The 16,756-nt window shown below is 54.9% G+C and overlaps 4 protein-coding genes across 4 annotated transcripts; 2 read left to right on the top strand and 2 right to left on the bottom strand.

The window, feature by feature from the left end:
* Nucleotides 1-3,321: 3,321 nt before the first annotated feature.
* BGZ61DRAFT_1297 (chitin synthase-domain-containing protein) lies at nucleotides 3,322-9,141 on the top strand. The gene is made up of 3 exons (XM_046237132.1): nucleotides 3,322-3,803; nucleotides 3,864-7,565; nucleotides 7,619-9,141. Exons 1-3 carry the CDS (start codon nucleotides 3,523-3,525, stop codon nucleotides 8,994-8,996), a joined length of 5,361 nt encoding a protein of 1,786 aa, XP_046111487.1. The 5' UTR covers nucleotides 3,322-3,522; the 3' UTR covers nucleotides 8,997-9,141.
* A 457-nt stretch (nucleotides 9,142-9,598) lies between these two features.
* On the bottom strand, nucleotides 9,599-11,453 carry BGZ61DRAFT_1282 (branched-chain alpha-ketoacid dehydrogenase). The gene is made up of 2 exons (XM_046237117.1): nucleotides 10,914-11,453; nucleotides 9,599-10,854 (listed from the first exon to the last, which is right to left on the bottom strand). The coding sequence occupies exons 1-2, from the start codon at nucleotides 11,237-11,239 to the stop codon at nucleotides 9,672-9,674; spliced, it is 1,509 nt and encodes a 502-aa protein (XP_046111486.1). The 5' UTR covers nucleotides 11,240-11,453; the 3' UTR covers nucleotides 9,599-9,671.
* An 84-nt stretch (nucleotides 11,454-11,537) lies between these two features.
* On the bottom strand, nucleotides 11,538-12,476 carry BGZ61DRAFT_436843 (uncharacterized protein). The gene is made up of 4 exons (XM_046244037.1): nucleotides 12,199-12,476; nucleotides 12,085-12,125; nucleotides 11,932-12,000; nucleotides 11,538-11,880 (listed from the first exon to the last, which is right to left on the bottom strand). Exons 1-4 carry the CDS (start codon nucleotides 12,211-12,213, stop codon nucleotides 11,790-11,792), a joined length of 216 nt encoding a protein of 71 aa, XP_046111485.1. The 5' UTR covers nucleotides 12,214-12,476; the 3' UTR covers nucleotides 11,538-11,789.
* A 1,245-nt stretch (nucleotides 12,477-13,721) lies between these two features.
* BGZ61DRAFT_436838 (uncharacterized protein) lies at nucleotides 13,722-14,884 on the top strand. The gene has a single exon (XM_046244036.1). The coding sequence runs from the start codon at nucleotides 13,951-13,953 to the stop codon at nucleotides 14,575-14,577; it is 627 nt and encodes a 208-aa protein (XP_046111484.1). The 5' UTR covers nucleotides 13,722-13,950; the 3' UTR covers nucleotides 14,578-14,884.
* The last annotated feature ends 1,872 nt before the right edge of the window (nucleotides 14,885-16,756 follow it).

The raw sequence follows: 16,756 nt of genomic DNA, 5'->3' as shown, positions 1-16,756 counted from the left end.
CAGCACGCAGCAGGCAGTCACTCATGAATCCAATATTACGCCTGCGAGTCCGTATAATCCTTAGGCGAGGCCGATGGGGCTGGTGATCATGGACTCTTTCGTACCCGTTAGTGGCTGGCCCCAAGAAATCACCCTGGACCCGAGCCACCCACCGGATGTTACCCGCATGGCCAACACAGGATACGACGGGTCATGCAAAATGCTTGTTTACTACCTACCTATGTAGCTGTTTATCCTGCATTCGTGCCTCATATAGCACATTACTTATGGCACGCTCCCTCTGCCACCACTACGGAGGGCCCTTTCAAAGTCTTGTCCATCCGGAAGGGAAATAACGCTACTAAGTCAGCCAAGGGTTAGTACACTAAGTACTTCCTGATTTCCATGAGCCCTAAAGGATAGCAGGTTACAGCACACCAGCGACCGCTAGATCTTGGTCAACAGCGCCTACTACCCCTGAAGTTACAGCAGCCGTAGCAGATAACTTGACGAGCTTGTAACAGCCTTATGTATCTCAGGTATCCGACAGGGATAAGTGGATGTGGCGTTACTACATGTGCTTGGACAAGATTTGAAAGAGCCCTCCGCACAACTACGTACATACTACGTAGGTAGATGCTACGTACGTCAATGGATCCTTGCCAGCAGGTCTCACTGGTGGACACGGTCTTCACGGGCTCCGAGATCAGCAGCGTTGGTTGTGAAGTTAACGGCGGTTTGTTGTCAGGTAGAGTGATGTCTGATGGATCTAAAGAGATCTAGCCAGGGGCTCGAGCAACAGGCGTGAGGTTCATAACGAGATGGAAGTGGACGATGGGACAGCCGTTGATGTTGGACAATCCAGCCCTAGACATGGCGCGGGCACGCATGATATGGTCCAGGTTCCAGACACACGAATTGGTTATTTCCCCTCCGGCTTTGGGTGAACTCTACTGGACGGGTTATCAAAGTATTCGAGACAAGATGACAGGCTCCGACTGGTTCCTCGCTGAGATAGCAACCAAGCGCAACACCGTATTGCACGCGATCCATGCCATCCGAAGCCACTCATCCGTTGTAGTTTCGCTCCGGACCTTTCGGACGACACGAACGGGAGCGAAAAGGAAATTTTTCCCATTCATGGGGGCTAGCAAGTGATGAGCAGCCGGATGAGCGGTCCATCCCCCTGTGGTAATCTCCTGGCAAGGGGCCCTCCAACAGACTCCACTGCCGGCAGGGCCGCGACGGCATAACCCCGTCCAGTTCAAATTGGCCTGCCTGTCACTTCAGCACATCCTCGCCTCGATCGGCGACGGGCCCTGCGATCCCTTTACAAGCTTCTGGAATGCTTTGATGGGAATGCTAGTGCCGGGCTCGAAGGTGACCCAAGTTCCTTGATTTTATTTTAGGGACATCGGCCTGTGGAGGTCAAAGGCCCTCCCTTCTGGTTTCTCCACGATAGCCTAGGCTTTCATGCCTTGCAAGGTATGGTGCTTGTGGAAGGGCACAGTGGAAATGTCCGAGACAATGGCTCATCTGTGGTCGAGACATGAGACCACGGCTTGGAAATTCTCAGCTTCGCTTTGCCCCAGTCTCAGTTCTGCTACCCATCACCGACCGACTACAGGTCAACGCTAATTAGGGACAAGCGGCTGAAATCGATCGCCCGCGGGCTTGGCGTAGCTGGCCCAGGTTGTTCCAGCTGGGGCTCAGGTCCTGTCCAGCTGGGCGCGCCAGACGCGACCGCCACCAAACAGGCATGGTGGGCATGAGAGAGCACACTACGTACAGTGACAGACTGGGGGCGGGAACCAGCAAAGAAAGGGGACGTACTCACAGAATGTGATATGAACTCCAGATGTGCAGCACGGGTGTGGGAGCGAAAAAAGAATAAAAGAGGATGATCTGGTGGAGCAGATCCCGTCCGCGTGCACTTTGAACGAAGCAGGAGAAGTGGCTTTCCCAGGGTACTTGATACAAACCAGGTTTTTGGCTTTCGGTGGTGACGTGTTGTTGTTGCTCGCTCGGCTGCATATCACGAAAAGAGAAAACAACAAGAAAAAAAAGTATCCATCAGTCCACGCACCCATCAAAACCCATCACATCCTCCAGGGCGTTAGGGGGAACCCAATGCACACCGGCTGCGCTCCAGGAGACTACTGCACGGTGGGAGCCCGCCCTGGCAGTGCTGGCCTGCGAGTGCTCTGGACAGTGGGCAATATCTGGTGGTGTGCTCTCCATCGGTACGGTACGGTCCAGTGCTAGCACGCTGTATGGATTGCTCTGCGTATCGGCTTGCATGGATAGGAGACCAGTCGCGGCCAGGATTGGACGTGCAACAGAGGCCACGTCCCAGAATAATCCACGTATCCACGCAGCCAACAGGGGCTAAGGCCTGTCGTGGCTGGCATATGCCAGCAGGAGAAAAGACCACCAGATCAGAGACTGAGGGCGGCTGCGTTGGTTGAGTTGCATCCAAGATATGCGTATTCAACAGTCTGGCCGGCACAGCCTCCTCCAACCCACTGGCTCGCAGTCATGGATACGAACGGGATGGAGTGACAGCCCGAAAAAGAAGCGGCATTTGACCTGCTCACGCAAAGTCCATGCAGCCGGCGCCGGCCAGTTCGCCGCTGGGCTCGTATTTGGCCACACACGTCCCACGGCTTCCCAGCAGCGTTCCCAGGCCAGTGTCCACACGCCCACACCATCATCACCCAGCCTGACACCCTCAGGCTCGCCCCCTTGCCCCTACCGCTCACCCGCTGTTCCAAGTTTAGACACGGCGGTACAGTGTGAGTGGCTCCCGCCCCAGGAGGTCACTAGCCTGCTGGCAGCTCCGACGCTGGGTGGCTCGCGCTGGCACACGCTGGCACACAGCTCGCACAGGCCTTGCTCCCCCCCGTAGGATCGGGCCATCCACCGACCGCCCCGCAAAGCCCCCTAGGGCGCCGGCCCCCCGCCCTGGTGCTAAAAAGATGGGCCGTTGGCCCTGAATTCCTGCGCGGCTGCGTCCCTTCGTCCGCCGGACACAGTGCGCTATCCGCACGGCCATCATCTCAGGGACCGTCTCTGGGGCATGCTGCCTCTTTTCGCCAGGGCCTAGTCGCTTCTTCAACACCTGGAAAGCGTTTGTCGTGATCTGGGCTTGTCTTTTTTCTCTCTATCCTCAAGCCTCATCGGCCGGCCTCACTCGCTTTGGTCGTGTTTCTTCAATCGTTAATCCCCTCTTCATCTAATCCCCTTCACTGACGCCTTCGTGACGCCTTCACTATCGAAAAGGAGGGTCGCGTTGCCGAGCGACCATTCTTTCGTTCTCACCACCACCAGCCCGACAGACCCGTCTCTCACAAACCTTCGTTCTGTCTGCTCACTCTTCCTTCGTTCTCGTCAGTCGCTGTGTGCTCTCTACAGACCACTTTGCACCGGTCTTCCTCTCTTCCGTGAATCCGGTCATCGGTACAAACGCGGTTCCACGACCGACCCGAAAGATCGCGACGTCAACCCCGTGATTGTCCCGTGAGGACGTCACCTTCTCCAGCCATGGCGAACCGAATGTCAATGTACTCAGTGGCATCCGATGCCCTGGGTGGTGCCCGCACTGGCGGTCCACAGGCTGCTCAGGTCTCGACTACCACCCTGCTTAATGCCGTCCACAACATCTACCTGGCTTCGCAGCCCCATAAGCTCGATGGCAGCACCAGCCTTGTCGTCAACACATGGCTCACCGCGGCCCAGGCGGGCCCAACTGTAGATGGCAGCCTCGCAGCTCAAGCTTGGGAGCATGCCAGACGCCGTGCTGAAGACGGCTGCGTTATCTTGGGGTAGGTTTCATCAATCCAATTTCATCGAGCCTCATTTTGTTGCTAACAGCCCAAAAACAGGTCACTCCATCAGTCTGCTCCCTCGACCCTCGTGCCCTTTATCAACACCTTCCCTTTCTCGATTCCTACTTCAGTCTACAAGTCTCTGGAGGCCGTTCGCCCGTTCCTCCGTTGCGTGACTCCTTATAATCCGTCAACTCCGAGGCAGGCTGCGCTTGGTGTGACACTGACCCTAAACCTGACTGGCAACCTCACAGGGGCTTCTCTCGCACTATCCCAGGGCGGTATTGATACAGCGAATGGACTTCTTAATATCCCAGCCGAAGCTGGATACCGCGCCTTCGATGTGTTCTATTACCTCCTAACGTCGGCCTCCACTCCGGCTGAGCGTGAGTTTCTGGGTCTTAAGTCCGCCTCGGCTTATGCTCTGTTGACGCGCTCGGGAACATATGATCCCCCTTCATATCTGCCTACTGCCGACGATGCAGCTGCTGCCGACGATTTCCGACAGGCCTTGAAAGAGATCGGAATCAAGGGTTCTGCTCATCGCAACTTTATCTCCACCCTTGCTGGTTTGCTCAAGCTCGGCAACTCGCTTGATTATGCTGCCGATTCTGATGACCTAGAAGAGATCTGCGAGGATGTCAGTGGTCTGCTTGGAATGGAACCCGACGTCCTTCTTCACAAGTGCAGCACTGAGGACCGCCGAACATTCGTTGGCGGCCTTTATGAGGCACTCGTTGATTGGGTCATTTCCAAGGCCAACACCGCTATTGCAGCTCAGATGCTCCGCATCCGAGACGGCGATGAGTCCGTTGACGGCCGGGGTGTCCGCACCCCTACCTCCAACGAGGATAATGGCGACACCGTCTCCATCACCGTCATTGAAATCCCTAACCCTACACTGGGCAAGGCACTCGCTATGCGTTCCATCTTTGACGATACTCTTGGTATCAACGCCGAGATGATCCAGGACGGCGTGGACGTGTCACCTGCTGGCTCCTCCGTCATCAGAGAAATGCAACAGGCTGTGGCCGAGGTTGCACCCGATCTGAACATCATGACTGGCCCCTCCGGTCGGGAGCGTCAGCATGAGCTCGAGAAGAGAGAGGTTATTCTTGAGAAGATTGCTTATGCGGGCGAAGATGATGGCTTCCTCAAGAAGTTGCTCTTCCCAGTGGAGGGTGAGGGCATCAACCTTGGAAGAGCCGGCCGTTTTGATCTCCCCGCCATCCTCAGCTCGAGCCGTGCCTGGTACCACCTGTCCATGCACCCTACCGACGACTCTCCGGCTAGTCTCGCTGCTCTTCCTGCCATCACTTCAGCTTGGTCAGCTGGCACGGTCTCTCGACAACTCCGATCTTGGAGACTTCCAGAGTGGGCGAATCGACGTAACAGGAGCCTGGATTACACTGCCGACTTTGATGTCGATGAGTTTGTTCAACGATACTCGACTCTCGGTTGCAAGGACGGCAAAGATGGAATCGAGACCTGGATGCTGGAGCGTGGTTGGAGCAATGGCGAGGTCTACATCGGCAAGGAACGCGTGTGGGTGCGCGAGAGTGCCTGGTGGGAGGCTGAGAGCATGTTGGACATGAAGCCTGCCCACAGCCTCCGCAGTGTGGTTGCGAACCCGTTCAACTCTGGATTCGATACTGGCTACTCTGCCAACGGAAGTGGCTTCTTTGCTCCACCCGCTTTGGACAACAGCTTTAACGGCAGCAACGATCACCTAGTGCACAACCGCCAATTCAGCCAGGGTAATATGAGCCAAGTTACCCTGGGTCAGAACCAGATGCAGAACCAGATGCCGGCCCGCACTATCGCGCCTTCTATCACACCGAGTGCATTACGAAATGCCAGCGCCGGTGACTACGGCCTCGGTCGGAAGGGTGACACCTATAAGGGTGAGGTCTACTACAATGAAGACGGCGAGTTCACCGGTGTTTTGGATCCTGAGCTGGCGAAGAACAAAAAGCTCGAGACCAAGAAGGTTCCGCCTGGCCGTCGAGCTTGGGTAGCCTTTGTCTGGGCTCTCACCTTCTGGATCCCCTCTCCAGTTCTCTCGACTGTCGGTCGTATGCGACGACCCGATGTCCGAATGGCGTGGCGTGAGAAGTTCGTCTTGTGTTTCTTGATTTTAGTGATCAACGCCCTGATAGTATTCTGGATTATTGGCTTTGGTAAACTGCTCTGTCCCAACTCCGATAAAGCATGGAACGTCAAGCAGCTTGCCACTCACCAGGGTGAGAGTGATTTCTGGGTTGGCATCCACGGCAAAGTCTATGACATCTCAGACTTCTGGCGACGTCAGCACAGTGATACTGATATCGAAGTCACCACCGATAACATGCAGCCTCTGGCCGGACTCGTGATGGACGAGTACTTCGTTCCTCCCCTGCATATGGCTTGCAAGGGATTGGGCATTAAGGAAACTACGCGCCTGACCGCTAATAACACTCCCGAGTACACCACGGCTCTTCACACCTCTGGCTACTATGCCACTGACCGGACTAGCGCCCTCCACCAGGACGATTGGTACTGGACCAACTTCGAGCCTACCATCAAGGAGTACTACCATGGCGACCTTGTGTACAAGGAATCCAAGGTCAAGAACGAGGGCAAGAACGATCAGCATTACTGGGCGATGTATGGGAACCAGATCTATGATCTTACGGACTACTTCTACACGTTGGATTTGATGGATAGCATCAGCCAATACTCGTTCCTCAACAGTGACGTGTCAGATCTCTGGAAAAACAACCCTGGTGAGAACATCAAGAAGTCTCTTGACCTTCTCATCGAGGATTCAGTTGGCAACAAGACAAAGCACGCCAACATCCTAAACAGCTGGTATTGCATCCAGCGAATCAGCTACGCGGGCATCACCGACTTCCGAGACAGCGCCAAGTGCCAGGTCAACAACTGGATCCTTCTGGCCTTTACCATTATCATCTGTTCCGTCATCGCCATCAAGTTCTTGGCCGCCCTTCAGTTCGGCTCCAAGCGCCGTCCTTCTCCTCAGGACAAGTTTGTCATCTGCCAGGTCCCCGCCTACACCGAAGGCGAGGATTCGCTTCGAAAAGCTCTTGATTCCCTGACAGCACTTCAGTATGACAACAAACGCAAACTCATCTGTGTGATTTGTGATGGTGTGATTGTCGGTGCGGGTAACGATCGCCCAACACCCAAAATTGTTCTCGACATCCTCGGAGTTGATCCCAAGGTTGACCCGCCAGCTCTTCCATTCAAGTCTGTGGGCACTGGCAGCGAACAGCTGAACTACGGCAAGGTCTACTCCGGTCTCTACGAGTTTGAGGGCAATGTTGTCCCATACGTCGTCGTCGTCAAGGTTGGTAAGGAGTCCGAGCAGTCCAAGTCGAAGCCGGGCAACCGTGGAAAGCGTGACTCTCAGATTCTCCTAATGAGCTTCCTCAACCGCGTTCATCACCGTTCTCCCATGAGCCCATTGGAGCTCGAGATGTTCCATCAGATCAACAACATCATTGGTGTGGATCCCGAGCTCTATGAATACATCCTCATGGTTGATGCCGATACCTGCGTCATGGAGGACTCCTTGAATCGACTGGTTGCCGCTTGTACCAACAATGCCAAGATCGCTGGTATTTGTGGTGAGACAACTCTAGAGAACGACGAGAAGACCTGGTGGACTATGATCCAAGTTTACGAGTATTTCATCTCTCATAACCTGGCCAAGGCTTTCGAGTCTCTCTTCGGCAGTGTCACATGTTTGCCCGGATGGTATGTATTGACATTAACCCCAAACAAAGGCAATCCCACTAATCATTATCCAGTTTCACCATGTATCGACTCAGAACCATGGACAAAGGCAAACCCCTCCTCATTTCGGACGCTGTTATCAGGGACTATGCCGTTTGCGATGTGGACACTCTTCATAAGAAGAACCTGCTTGCTCTTGGTGAAGATCGTTATCTGACTACCCTCATGACGAAGCACTTCCCGAGCATGTCATACAAGTTCATCCCCGATGCCCTGTGTAAGACGGCTGCCCCCGAGTCTTGGAGCGTTCTATTGTCCCAGCGTCGTCGATGGATCAACTCGACCATTCACAACCTCGTCGAACTGATGCGCCTCAAAGAGATGTGTGGTTTCTGTTGTTTCAGTATGCGCTTCGTTGTCCTGATTGATCTCTGCGGTACCATCATTCTCCCGGCCACCTGCGCGTATCTGGGCTATCTGATCTACCGAATTGCAACGAGATCAGGCCAGTTCCCCATGATTTCCATTATCATGATTGCCGCGGTCTACGGTCTACAGGCCATCATCTTCATTCTCAAGAGGCAGTGGCAACACATCGGATGGATGATCATCTACATTCTTGCCTACCCGATCTACTCGTTTATCCTTCCTGTTTACTCCTTCTGGAACCAGGACAATTTCTCGTGGGGTAACACCCGTATTGTCATTGGTGAGAAGGGTGACAAGCAGATTGTTGCTGTGGATGAAGAAGAATTTGACCCTCGTTCCATTCCCCTCCAGCGATGGGACGACTACGCTCAGTCCAACAACCTTCCTGGTCGCCGTGGCGGATACCAGCAGGAGAAGAACGACTACTCTTTCGGTGACCAGTACGAGATGGACGACATGAAGTCAGTCTACTCAGCTGGACCCCAGGGATCTGTCCTAACTGGCATGCCTGGTCGCGGCACCTACTTGCCTCCTCACTCTCCAGGTATGGCCCGTGGTGGATCTGCCATGGGTGCCTACCAAGACTCTCCCATGAACCGCCAGTCGATGATGTCGATGGGCACCGGTATCCATGACATCAACCGCAGCCAATCCCCATACAATGACTACCCTGGTCAACGGCCTAGCATCAACAACCTGCGTGGCCAGGCCAGCCTATCTCCTGCGATGGGCGGTGCCAGCAGATCGGGCACTGCGTTGGGCTTCAATAACAATGGCACCCGGTCTCCCATGCCCGATGCCATGCATTCAACTTCGTCGTTCGACTTCCAGCAGTCTCAGGGCGGGCCCACCGACATGTCCATCGTCGAGTCGATCCGCTCCGTCTTGGCCGAAGTCGATCTAGACACGGTCACGAAGAAGCAGGTCCGCGCCCTTGTGGAGCAGCGCCTGCAGACGGAGCTGGTCGGCGAGCGCCGTACCTTTATGGATCGCCAGATCGATCACGAGCTCGAGAATATGTAATGCGGTGGAGAGCAAGATGTAGAACCGTGGGGAGAAGGAGACATGTTTTCTTCTGATCTCAGTACATACCTTTTTTGGGTTTATACACAACCACCCACGCACCCGGGCATTCGTTCCCCCGCGACGGCACGGGTGGTGAAGCGACCAGTGAAGAAAAAGGGACGGATGGGCTCTGGGTGTCCAAAATGAAAGCTAAAGATTTTGTTCTCGGCGGCGTTTGTGTTCGGGAGAGGGAGTCGTTCCTTGGATAATTATTTTCACCCATTTACTGAAGAGATCAGAGTGTTCTAATGGCACCGGGCTGGACTGGGCTGGGATGGTTAGGGTTATGCTGTATCGCTTGGCCTGATCAGAGAGGATTTTCTTTTATTATAATATGTTGGTTTAATTGCTTGCTTGCCTGGCTTGCAGTGCTTGTTTCCGTGTATTCACACCGTTCAACGAAATTGGCTGCGGTGTTCGTAAATCCAAGTCATAATCTGACGACGTACGCTCTCTATTCCGACTATGAAAGCATTCACTCATTTTAGATTCATTTTCTTAGTTCCATTCGTTACTATGTTTTTCGGAAATATCAACTATTGTTGCCATCTACTATGCTCATTCCCTTGTCCTCTGTCCTGTGAACCTTGAATCTCTTTGGGAGAGGAATGGATTTCTATGACAAGTCCTACTCTACTTATCAATCATACCAACGCCCTTGAGGCGGAGGTAGACGTCAGTCCCCCAGCCGTACAAGCTCTGGACAGCGATGCCGCCGCCAAAGTACTCTGCGTATGCTCGACTCAGGGGTAGGCCGTAGCCCAGGCCGGCAATGGAGCTGCCACCGGCGCTCGCGGAGGTGATGGCGCCCAGGCCGTCGCTACCGCTGCCGGAGCCCGGGAAGTCGTCGGGGTTGTCGGAGAATGTGGTGAAGGAGTATGACCAGATGTTCGGGGAGATATCCGGGGGGATGCCGCCGCCGCGATCGCGGATGCGGATTGTGACACCGGGAGCGTTGTCGTCGAGCGGTGCGATGCCACCGTTACGGAAGGCACCGCGGTTATCGTCCTCCGAGGGCCGCGAAACAGCGACAGGCGGGTTGTCGCTGGTTGAGGGGTGCTGGAGGCGGAGGGGAGGCTCTGGGGCGATGGTGACGATCACAGGCTCGCGGGACTTATTCTCAACAGTGGCACGGAAGGCGTTCTTGAGGAGCTCGGTGACGATGTATTCGAGGTGCATGGGCACGAAGGCGAAGGTGGTGTCAGGCTCGCCGTCGATTTGGAGATGCGGGCGGACGCCGTAGCGCAGCTCGCAGATGTCGGCCACAAAGCCGGCGCACGAATCGATGATGTCGGACGGCTTGAGGACGGTATCAATGACGCCAATATACGAGGGGTGCTCCGGGCAGGGCGTAGGACTGGCCGGCGGGTCAAAGTGAGGCTGACTGCTGAAGTGCAGAGCAATGTGCTGCTCGGCGATGAGGCGCGTACCGATTCGAGCACGCAGGTGCTGGTCGAGGAAACGGGTGACCTCGACCGGCGAGATGTAGCGGCGGCATTCGAGGAAGCCCTTTGCGAGAATGGGGATAGTGTCGGTGTGCGTCTGGACGAGCTCAGCGAGCACGTTGGTAAAGCGCACCTCGTCGTCCAGCGAGGCGATGGGGTGGCCGTCGCGCGAGGCGTGCAGGTAGGGCAGGAGGATTGAGAGCGAGTGGATGTAGTTGTTGTAGATGCGTGAGATGTTGGGGTTCGTGACGACGATGTACGGGAGGTTGCGGAGGGCCTGGATGCGGTGGGCGAGGCGCACGGGGAGGAGCGAGAGGGCGAAGTTGGCCGAGGAGAGGAGGGATTCGGATGATAGGGGGGGACGGCCGTGTCTGCCAAGTCGTCAGTATGGTGATATCTTGTCGTCCATCACGGGCCAATGTCAACATACCTCACGAGGTCAGCCAGGCTGAGTGGGTGTTGATGCTGCCGGGCCAGCGCCGCAATCTCGGCATCCGATACCTTATGGTGGTTATGGTGGTTATGGTGGTTATGCAGGTAGCGGCGTTGCGAGCTGCCAGGCGGGCTGGGAGAGGAACTTGAAGTCCATTGCGAGCGCCGAACGGTGTGCAATGGGCTGTGATGGTGGCGTGACAGTGGTTGAGACCGGGAGACGGCCTGAGGGAGAGCACGGGGAAGAGTGGTGGCAGACGGAGCGGTGCCCTGGGTGCTCCGGGGCAGACAGCGCCTCATTGACCTGGCAGATGAGCCATTCATTGCCGCCGCTTCATTTGAGCATTCTGCCTGCTCAGATATTCACGTTGTAGGCGAAGCGCGAGCGTGGTCGAGGTTCGAAACGCCGGCGCTGAAGACGCTGACGATGCTCGGGTGGATGGATGACTCGCCGTCTGCCCCGGAGCCAGTGGAGCTTGGACCACGGCCCGGCAGCGGCAGCACGTCTTTGCCCCGCGATAAGCCGCCTGAAAGCGCGCTAACGCGACGACCCCCGGAAGGGGTTTACAGGGCCTTTTAAAGGGTTTACAGGGGGGCGCGGGGGGCTGTCTGCGGAGGGGCTGCCGACTGTAGGCTATCGTAGGCTCTACGTCACCGGGCCGGTTCCTATCAGTCGCGGGATGGGCGCAGAGGTGCCGAGGAACACGCAAGATACAAGACGGCTTTCGGTGGCACGTGTAATCAGATCCGATATCCTCTATAGATATGACGACGGGGGTAGCAGGTAACTAGGCTCTTTGAAATCTATGCACAACCTCAGTCCCTCGACCGGCCAGCTTGATGCGGTCCCAGCTCTTCCCAGTGCTGCCATCCTCTACTGGGTGGTGACAGGCTGATCGGCTTCGACGAGCTTGACGTGCTCGTGAGACTCCAGCGTGTTGACGCTACCCTCGGGGTACGAGACCCTGCGGCTCTATTAGCAAGACGATGGGGTTGAGAGGGAGGGGTCAACGCACGAGAAGCCCTTGATCAGGGTGTACTCGTGCTCGATCTTGCCGCCCTGGTCGATGGCATGCTGCTTGGCACTGTTACGCCGTGTCAGTTCCTCTCTTATTGTTCTTCTCCTTTTCATCTCGTCTGCGTTCGAGGAGGCATCGGGGGGACCTTACGACTGGACCTGCTCGGGCGTGGCGTCGTCATTGCACGAGACCTGTGAGGGGTAGAAGCTGTCAGCAACCTCGGGTTCTGCGAGACTGTGAGGGTCGGGATAGGGTATTGCTTACGATGTAGGTAGGCATGATGGCTGGTTTCTGGGGGGTTGTTTCGATGATGGTTCTTGGTGTTGTAGATGACAACGATGATGTTGTTGGATGGCGAGTGGTTGCAAGTGGTAGCTTCGACGTGAGTGATGATGAAACTCACGCGATTGCGACTGCGGACGGGTTCCAGTTATACCCACAACCCACCACCACCACCATATGCCATCAGTCATCAGTCATCAGTCATCACCCATCGGGCTGAAAAGCGTGACACGCGCCAGAAACCCAAGCTATAACCATTACTCTCGTAGACACGTACGTTACGTTACGCACCCACTCTCCGCTTATACTGCCCATCCAATGCCAATCAATCGATGGCTACGCTCCAGTTGCCTGTTTCGGGCTGCCTCTGAGGCCCCCTCCTTCGGACCCGCCCGCTATAGGGTAGAACTACTTCGTGGGGACTTTTGGACGACGCCCATGACGCAATGTTCCCGCAGCCGCCAGGTTTTGAAGACGTGGACGAGTTGCGTGTGGCAGGGAAGATGGCCGAATCTTAGGATTCCATGACGTGGATGCGCGATCTTGGTGTTGGTTTTCGTGCAGCTCGATGTGAGACAACTTGGCACTGTGATTCAGAAATCGTGGCCATGTCATCATCACTCAAACAAATCAATGTGGACGATATGCATCAAGTGTGTTCTGCAGATAGACATCATCACACATCATCTTGGCAACCATGTGATCATCCTGCCCTTCTAAACATCTAAACAAAAGAATCGCATATTTGTCCTGCTCCAGATCCTCCATCTTCTTCCTCCCGTCTACGCCCCTCCACACATCTCACCCTTAAGCGTCCACAATGACAATGTCACCCACAGACCGCACACGTAGAACCACCCTCTTACCTTCGATCCCCAAGCTACGGCAACCTTCTTTTTTGAGATCGGCACTGCCGGGTGCAGATCTCCTTGGTACCGGCACGGACACCGGCGGCTCGGGGATGCACGGCGGCCGGGTGGGTTCAAGGCCCACATCGCTGGTACCAGGGCCAGGTGCTCCGCATCCTCGCCGAGCGTTGCAGAAGCTCCGCCCCGTGAACATCGGGGAGGGTAACTTCGTCTGTCGGCTCTTCTTGTCAGGTTTTTGCCTGCCACTGACAGGGATAGAGGATAAGCAAGGATCCAGTTTCAGGGCTGGATTGTAAGAGTTGATATATTCGAGCAAGTCGTGCTTTCTGCGAGGCATCGCCCATCTACCTCTCGACAAGCTCCGTGTATTCTTTGGTAGTGCATTGATAATATTCTAGTCTATGGTGATTCTTGGTCGGAATATATCTGATCCTGAACTATGGGGTATATGTTGATGAGATGGCAAGCCTGTGCAAACAATCTCAAGATATGACCTATTCGTGTTCAATGGAGATGACATGTATGACCATGGCGCTGCATCCAATACGAGGACCGACTTCCCGTGAGACAACATTATACAAGAGAAGACATCAAAGCAATACATTCATCATTGGAACGACTACAAGCAAGCCAATACGTCAGCAATGTTTGTCAATTTGCCAATTTGGAAAGAAAGTATAGGGTAAGCCGCCATCATATGACAGGCACCAGCCACCTGCTCATGTCATGCTAATCCTCCGCCACAAAGCTTCAGCCGCTTAATATCAACTGGCTAGTACACGCCCGATGACTCCTTACCCGGGGCCGACTCATCGAACTCCGAACTAGAAGAGAGGGCGTGCGACAAGTTGAGAAATGAAGGGCAATGACGTCGACTTGCATTGGCACGCTTGGGCACGATGCCAGAGCGCCTCACAATAAGGTTATTCCGCCGACTCTTGGCGTCAATGTTGGCCCTGAGCCTGTGTCACTCGACTTTCCCCCTTTAGAGAAGGGGAAGGAGGAGGAGGAGGCGAATGAGCCATTACCACCCTCTTCAGTGTTGTCACCGCAGGACGGTACGGACAGTGCAGACTGTGTAAGTAGCACCAACATCTCATCATCCTTAACTCCGGACAGCGAACGGGCTGTGATCTGCCGTGCAGGGCGCCTGTGCACAGTTACGGTAGCAATCACCGGGTCGGAACTAATGTGTGCACACCCACCCATCATCTTGGCGCGCACTACTAAATATGCACAGTCGAATTCGGGAAAAAAGGGTCCAAGTTGGCCCAATCGTTGGGAGGTTCTGCGGCGTGGCGGCGGCGTCGTTTCTTTGGCGACGGACCCCCGGTTCGTATTCGTACACGGCCAGAAATGGATATTGGATCGGTCGCCCGAGCACATCGACACGCCCATTAGTCATCTGAAGAGCGGTCAATATCAATTGGCCATGCGTAGACGAATTGGCCAATGGGTTTGCTGCGTGGAGCTCCGAGGGAGCCGACGATAAAACACCATCGACGGCGGCAGCCGAGCGCATCAGGGGAGCCATGTGGTTACGAAACAGCGGATAGGAACTCCGGTCTCCATCATTGATGATTCACGCGATGGAGTCATCGTGATTATTGATACTCGTATCCCGTGTACACACAGTAGTTGTTTTGCCCCAAATTGCGCAGGTATGGTTTCTATGCATGTAGGATGGGGAGGATGCAAAAGGCACCTGACGAGGCGACTGGCCGAATACGAGTGACTGTCTATCCAGACTTGCCCGGAGTGACAGGACTCGCGTGTTGTCAAGTGGGGTGCGCTTGTTGGTTCAATGGATTCACTAATTAACCATCTCTTCATATGCTTGATGGCCCGCCCCCTGTGCGTACCTAACGTGGTGACTGGCTGTGTCCACGCGACCCTTGAACGGCTCCACGAGCTCGATAGGGAGATGCGCCAATCAGCACGAGGCATGTTGAGGAGCCGGCCATTTGTGTCTGGTCGATGGTGTCTGGCAGTTGTGAAATCAGATGCATGACCTTCGCGCCTTGGATGGATAAAGCTAGGGTGCGACGCCGCCCTTGCACCATGATTTAATGCTAGCCCGCTAATTTCTGATGTCAATGGGGTCGTAAGGTATTCAGTTTAGCCTCCGTAGGTGGGTTATCTGACGATAGATCGAATTGTATTCATGTCTGCCTCTTGAGAAGCTGGCATTGGAAATCATATGCGGATAGCTCCGTGCCGAAGTTGGAATTCTGAAATTCAGTGTTGTGGCCACGACGCCCAAATGGCTTGTTCGCTTCGGAATGTTCCACACAGTCAATGACCGAGACGATACGGATACGCGCACTGCGTACGCCCGCCCTCGATTCGGCGTCAAATCCCGAGGACTGGATCAGTCGTGTCAAAGCGACGGGCGCGTATGCAAGGATACAACACCAGTATCTGCGAAGGTGCTTGTCTGGCCCTATGGAATGGGGCATTGTGCTGCTTGCGTGATATCCCGAATACGTATGCGCGGAGGACTCCGGAGGACTCGGAAGGGGAGACTAGTCGAAGTTGAGGAGGGCCTAAAACAATATCACAGATCAGATATCGCATATTACTATACACATTCAGTATTGAAGTTGTTGTTTGCGACTTGACTGGCTTCTGGTACCATGTCTGACAGAAACACTGTTTCAGGTCTTCCCGCAACCTCGCGAGGCCAAGCGAAGTGCCGGGGGTTTGAGTTCATCTGATGACGCGAGTAGTATAAAAGCAAGTTTGTCAGGTTGTAAAGCAGTCGGCTGGTCAAACACCTGGCAGATAGTCAGACACCGCATCAAGCAGGGGCTCTTTTTTGTTGAGTAGGTATCGAGTGTCTTGGGATGAAGAAAACAAGGAGGTGACAGAAGATGCTCCAATCCGCCGGGTCGGGGCGGATCTAGACGAGAATCATAGAAAGGAGCATAGGGCACCGGGTAGCCGGGGCTCTTCGGTCAGCCCTGATCTATCCAACCCTGGGGAAACGTACGATGTACGAGAAAGCCTCGGGGCAGTTGCGAGATTCCGGCCGAGGCGGTAGACTATATGGCGTACATACCATGGAGGGCAACTTACAGAGCAAGATGGTACGGATCTGTTGTCAATCTAGCTGGATGACTACTGATACGCCAACTAAACATTATTGCTGTGGAAGTATTCTGGAGGATGGAAGAGGTGTCTGTGGTGGGGTGGGTGTGGGGAAAGCGTGTGGGTGGGCAAGGCAAGGGCCTGACCCTGAGATGTTAAAGCGGCGGACTATGACGATGAATTTGCGATGATGCAAGATGCAAGATCCAAAAAGAGAAGAGGGAGGTGGTTGGGAGTGAGACGATCATGGAGGGGGGTGTGATTGATGGACTGATTGATTGATTGACTGACAGATGGACTGACTAGGTGTTTGAACGAATTGAGCTGATTTCATTGACGCATTGCCTGAGTGGTTGTGATGGACGATCCCGCTCTTGCTCCCGACCGCGGGTGCCGCTCCGTGCCTTCCCTGCCCTGTACCCGCAGCCTGTCGCCGCTCTTCCGGGTGCCGCAGAGTGGTCTGTTTTCTTGTGGCCCGGAACCCAGCGCAGCCGGCCGGGAGTGCAGACCTGCTGAGCTGCCCATTGTACTTACCTACGTCTACGTATTAGGTGCAACCACGCGATGGCGGGCGAGGGGTG

The sequence above is a fragment of the Ilyonectria robusta genome (assembly GCF_021365365.1).
Source record: "Ilyonectria robusta strain PMI_751 chromosome Unknown BGZ61scaffold_1, whole genome shotgun sequence".
Classification (NCBI taxonomy): Eukaryota; Fungi; Ascomycota; class Sordariomycetes; order Hypocreales; family Nectriaceae; genus Ilyonectria; species Ilyonectria robusta.
The sequence above is the reverse complement of the archived record's forward strand: the minus strand, read 5'-3'. Positions and strand labels throughout refer to the sequence as shown.

Bases quoted from the DNA above. Each gene is read 5' to 3' on its own strand.
- BGZ61DRAFT_1282 (XM_046237117.1), bottom strand. From the start codon at position 11,239: ATGAATGGCTCATCTGCCAGGTCAATGAGGCGCTGTCTGCCCCGGAGC. The intron at 10,855-10,913 runs GTATGTTGACAT...ACGACTTGGCAG, and splicing joins AGCCTGGCTGACCTCGTGAG to ACACGGCCGTCCCCCCCTAT.
- BGZ61DRAFT_436843 (XM_046244037.1), bottom strand. The intron at 12,001-12,084 runs GTAAGGTCCCCC...ACGGCGTAACAG, and splicing joins ACGCCCGAGCAGGTCCAGTC to TGCCAAGCAGCATGCCATCG. The intron at 11,881-11,931 runs GTGCGTTGACCC...ATAGAGCCGCAG, and splicing joins ACCCTGATCAAGGGCTTCTC to GGTCTCGTACCCCGAGGGTA.
- BGZ61DRAFT_436838 (XM_046244036.1), top strand. From the start codon at position 13,951: ATGACGTCGACTTGCATTGGCACGCTTGGGCACGATGCCAGAGCGCCT.
- BGZ61DRAFT_1297 (XM_046237132.1), top strand. From the start codon at position 3,523: ATGGCGAACCGAATGTCAATGTACTCAGTGGCATCCGATGCCCTGGGT. The intron at 3,804-3,863 runs GTAGGTTTCATC...GCCCAAAAACAG, and splicing joins GACGGCTGCGTTATCTTGGG to GTCACTCCATCAGTCTGCTC. The intron at 7,566-7,618 runs GTATGTATTGAC...ATCATTATCCAG, and splicing joins GTCACATGTTTGCCCGGATG to TTTCACCATGTATCGACTCA.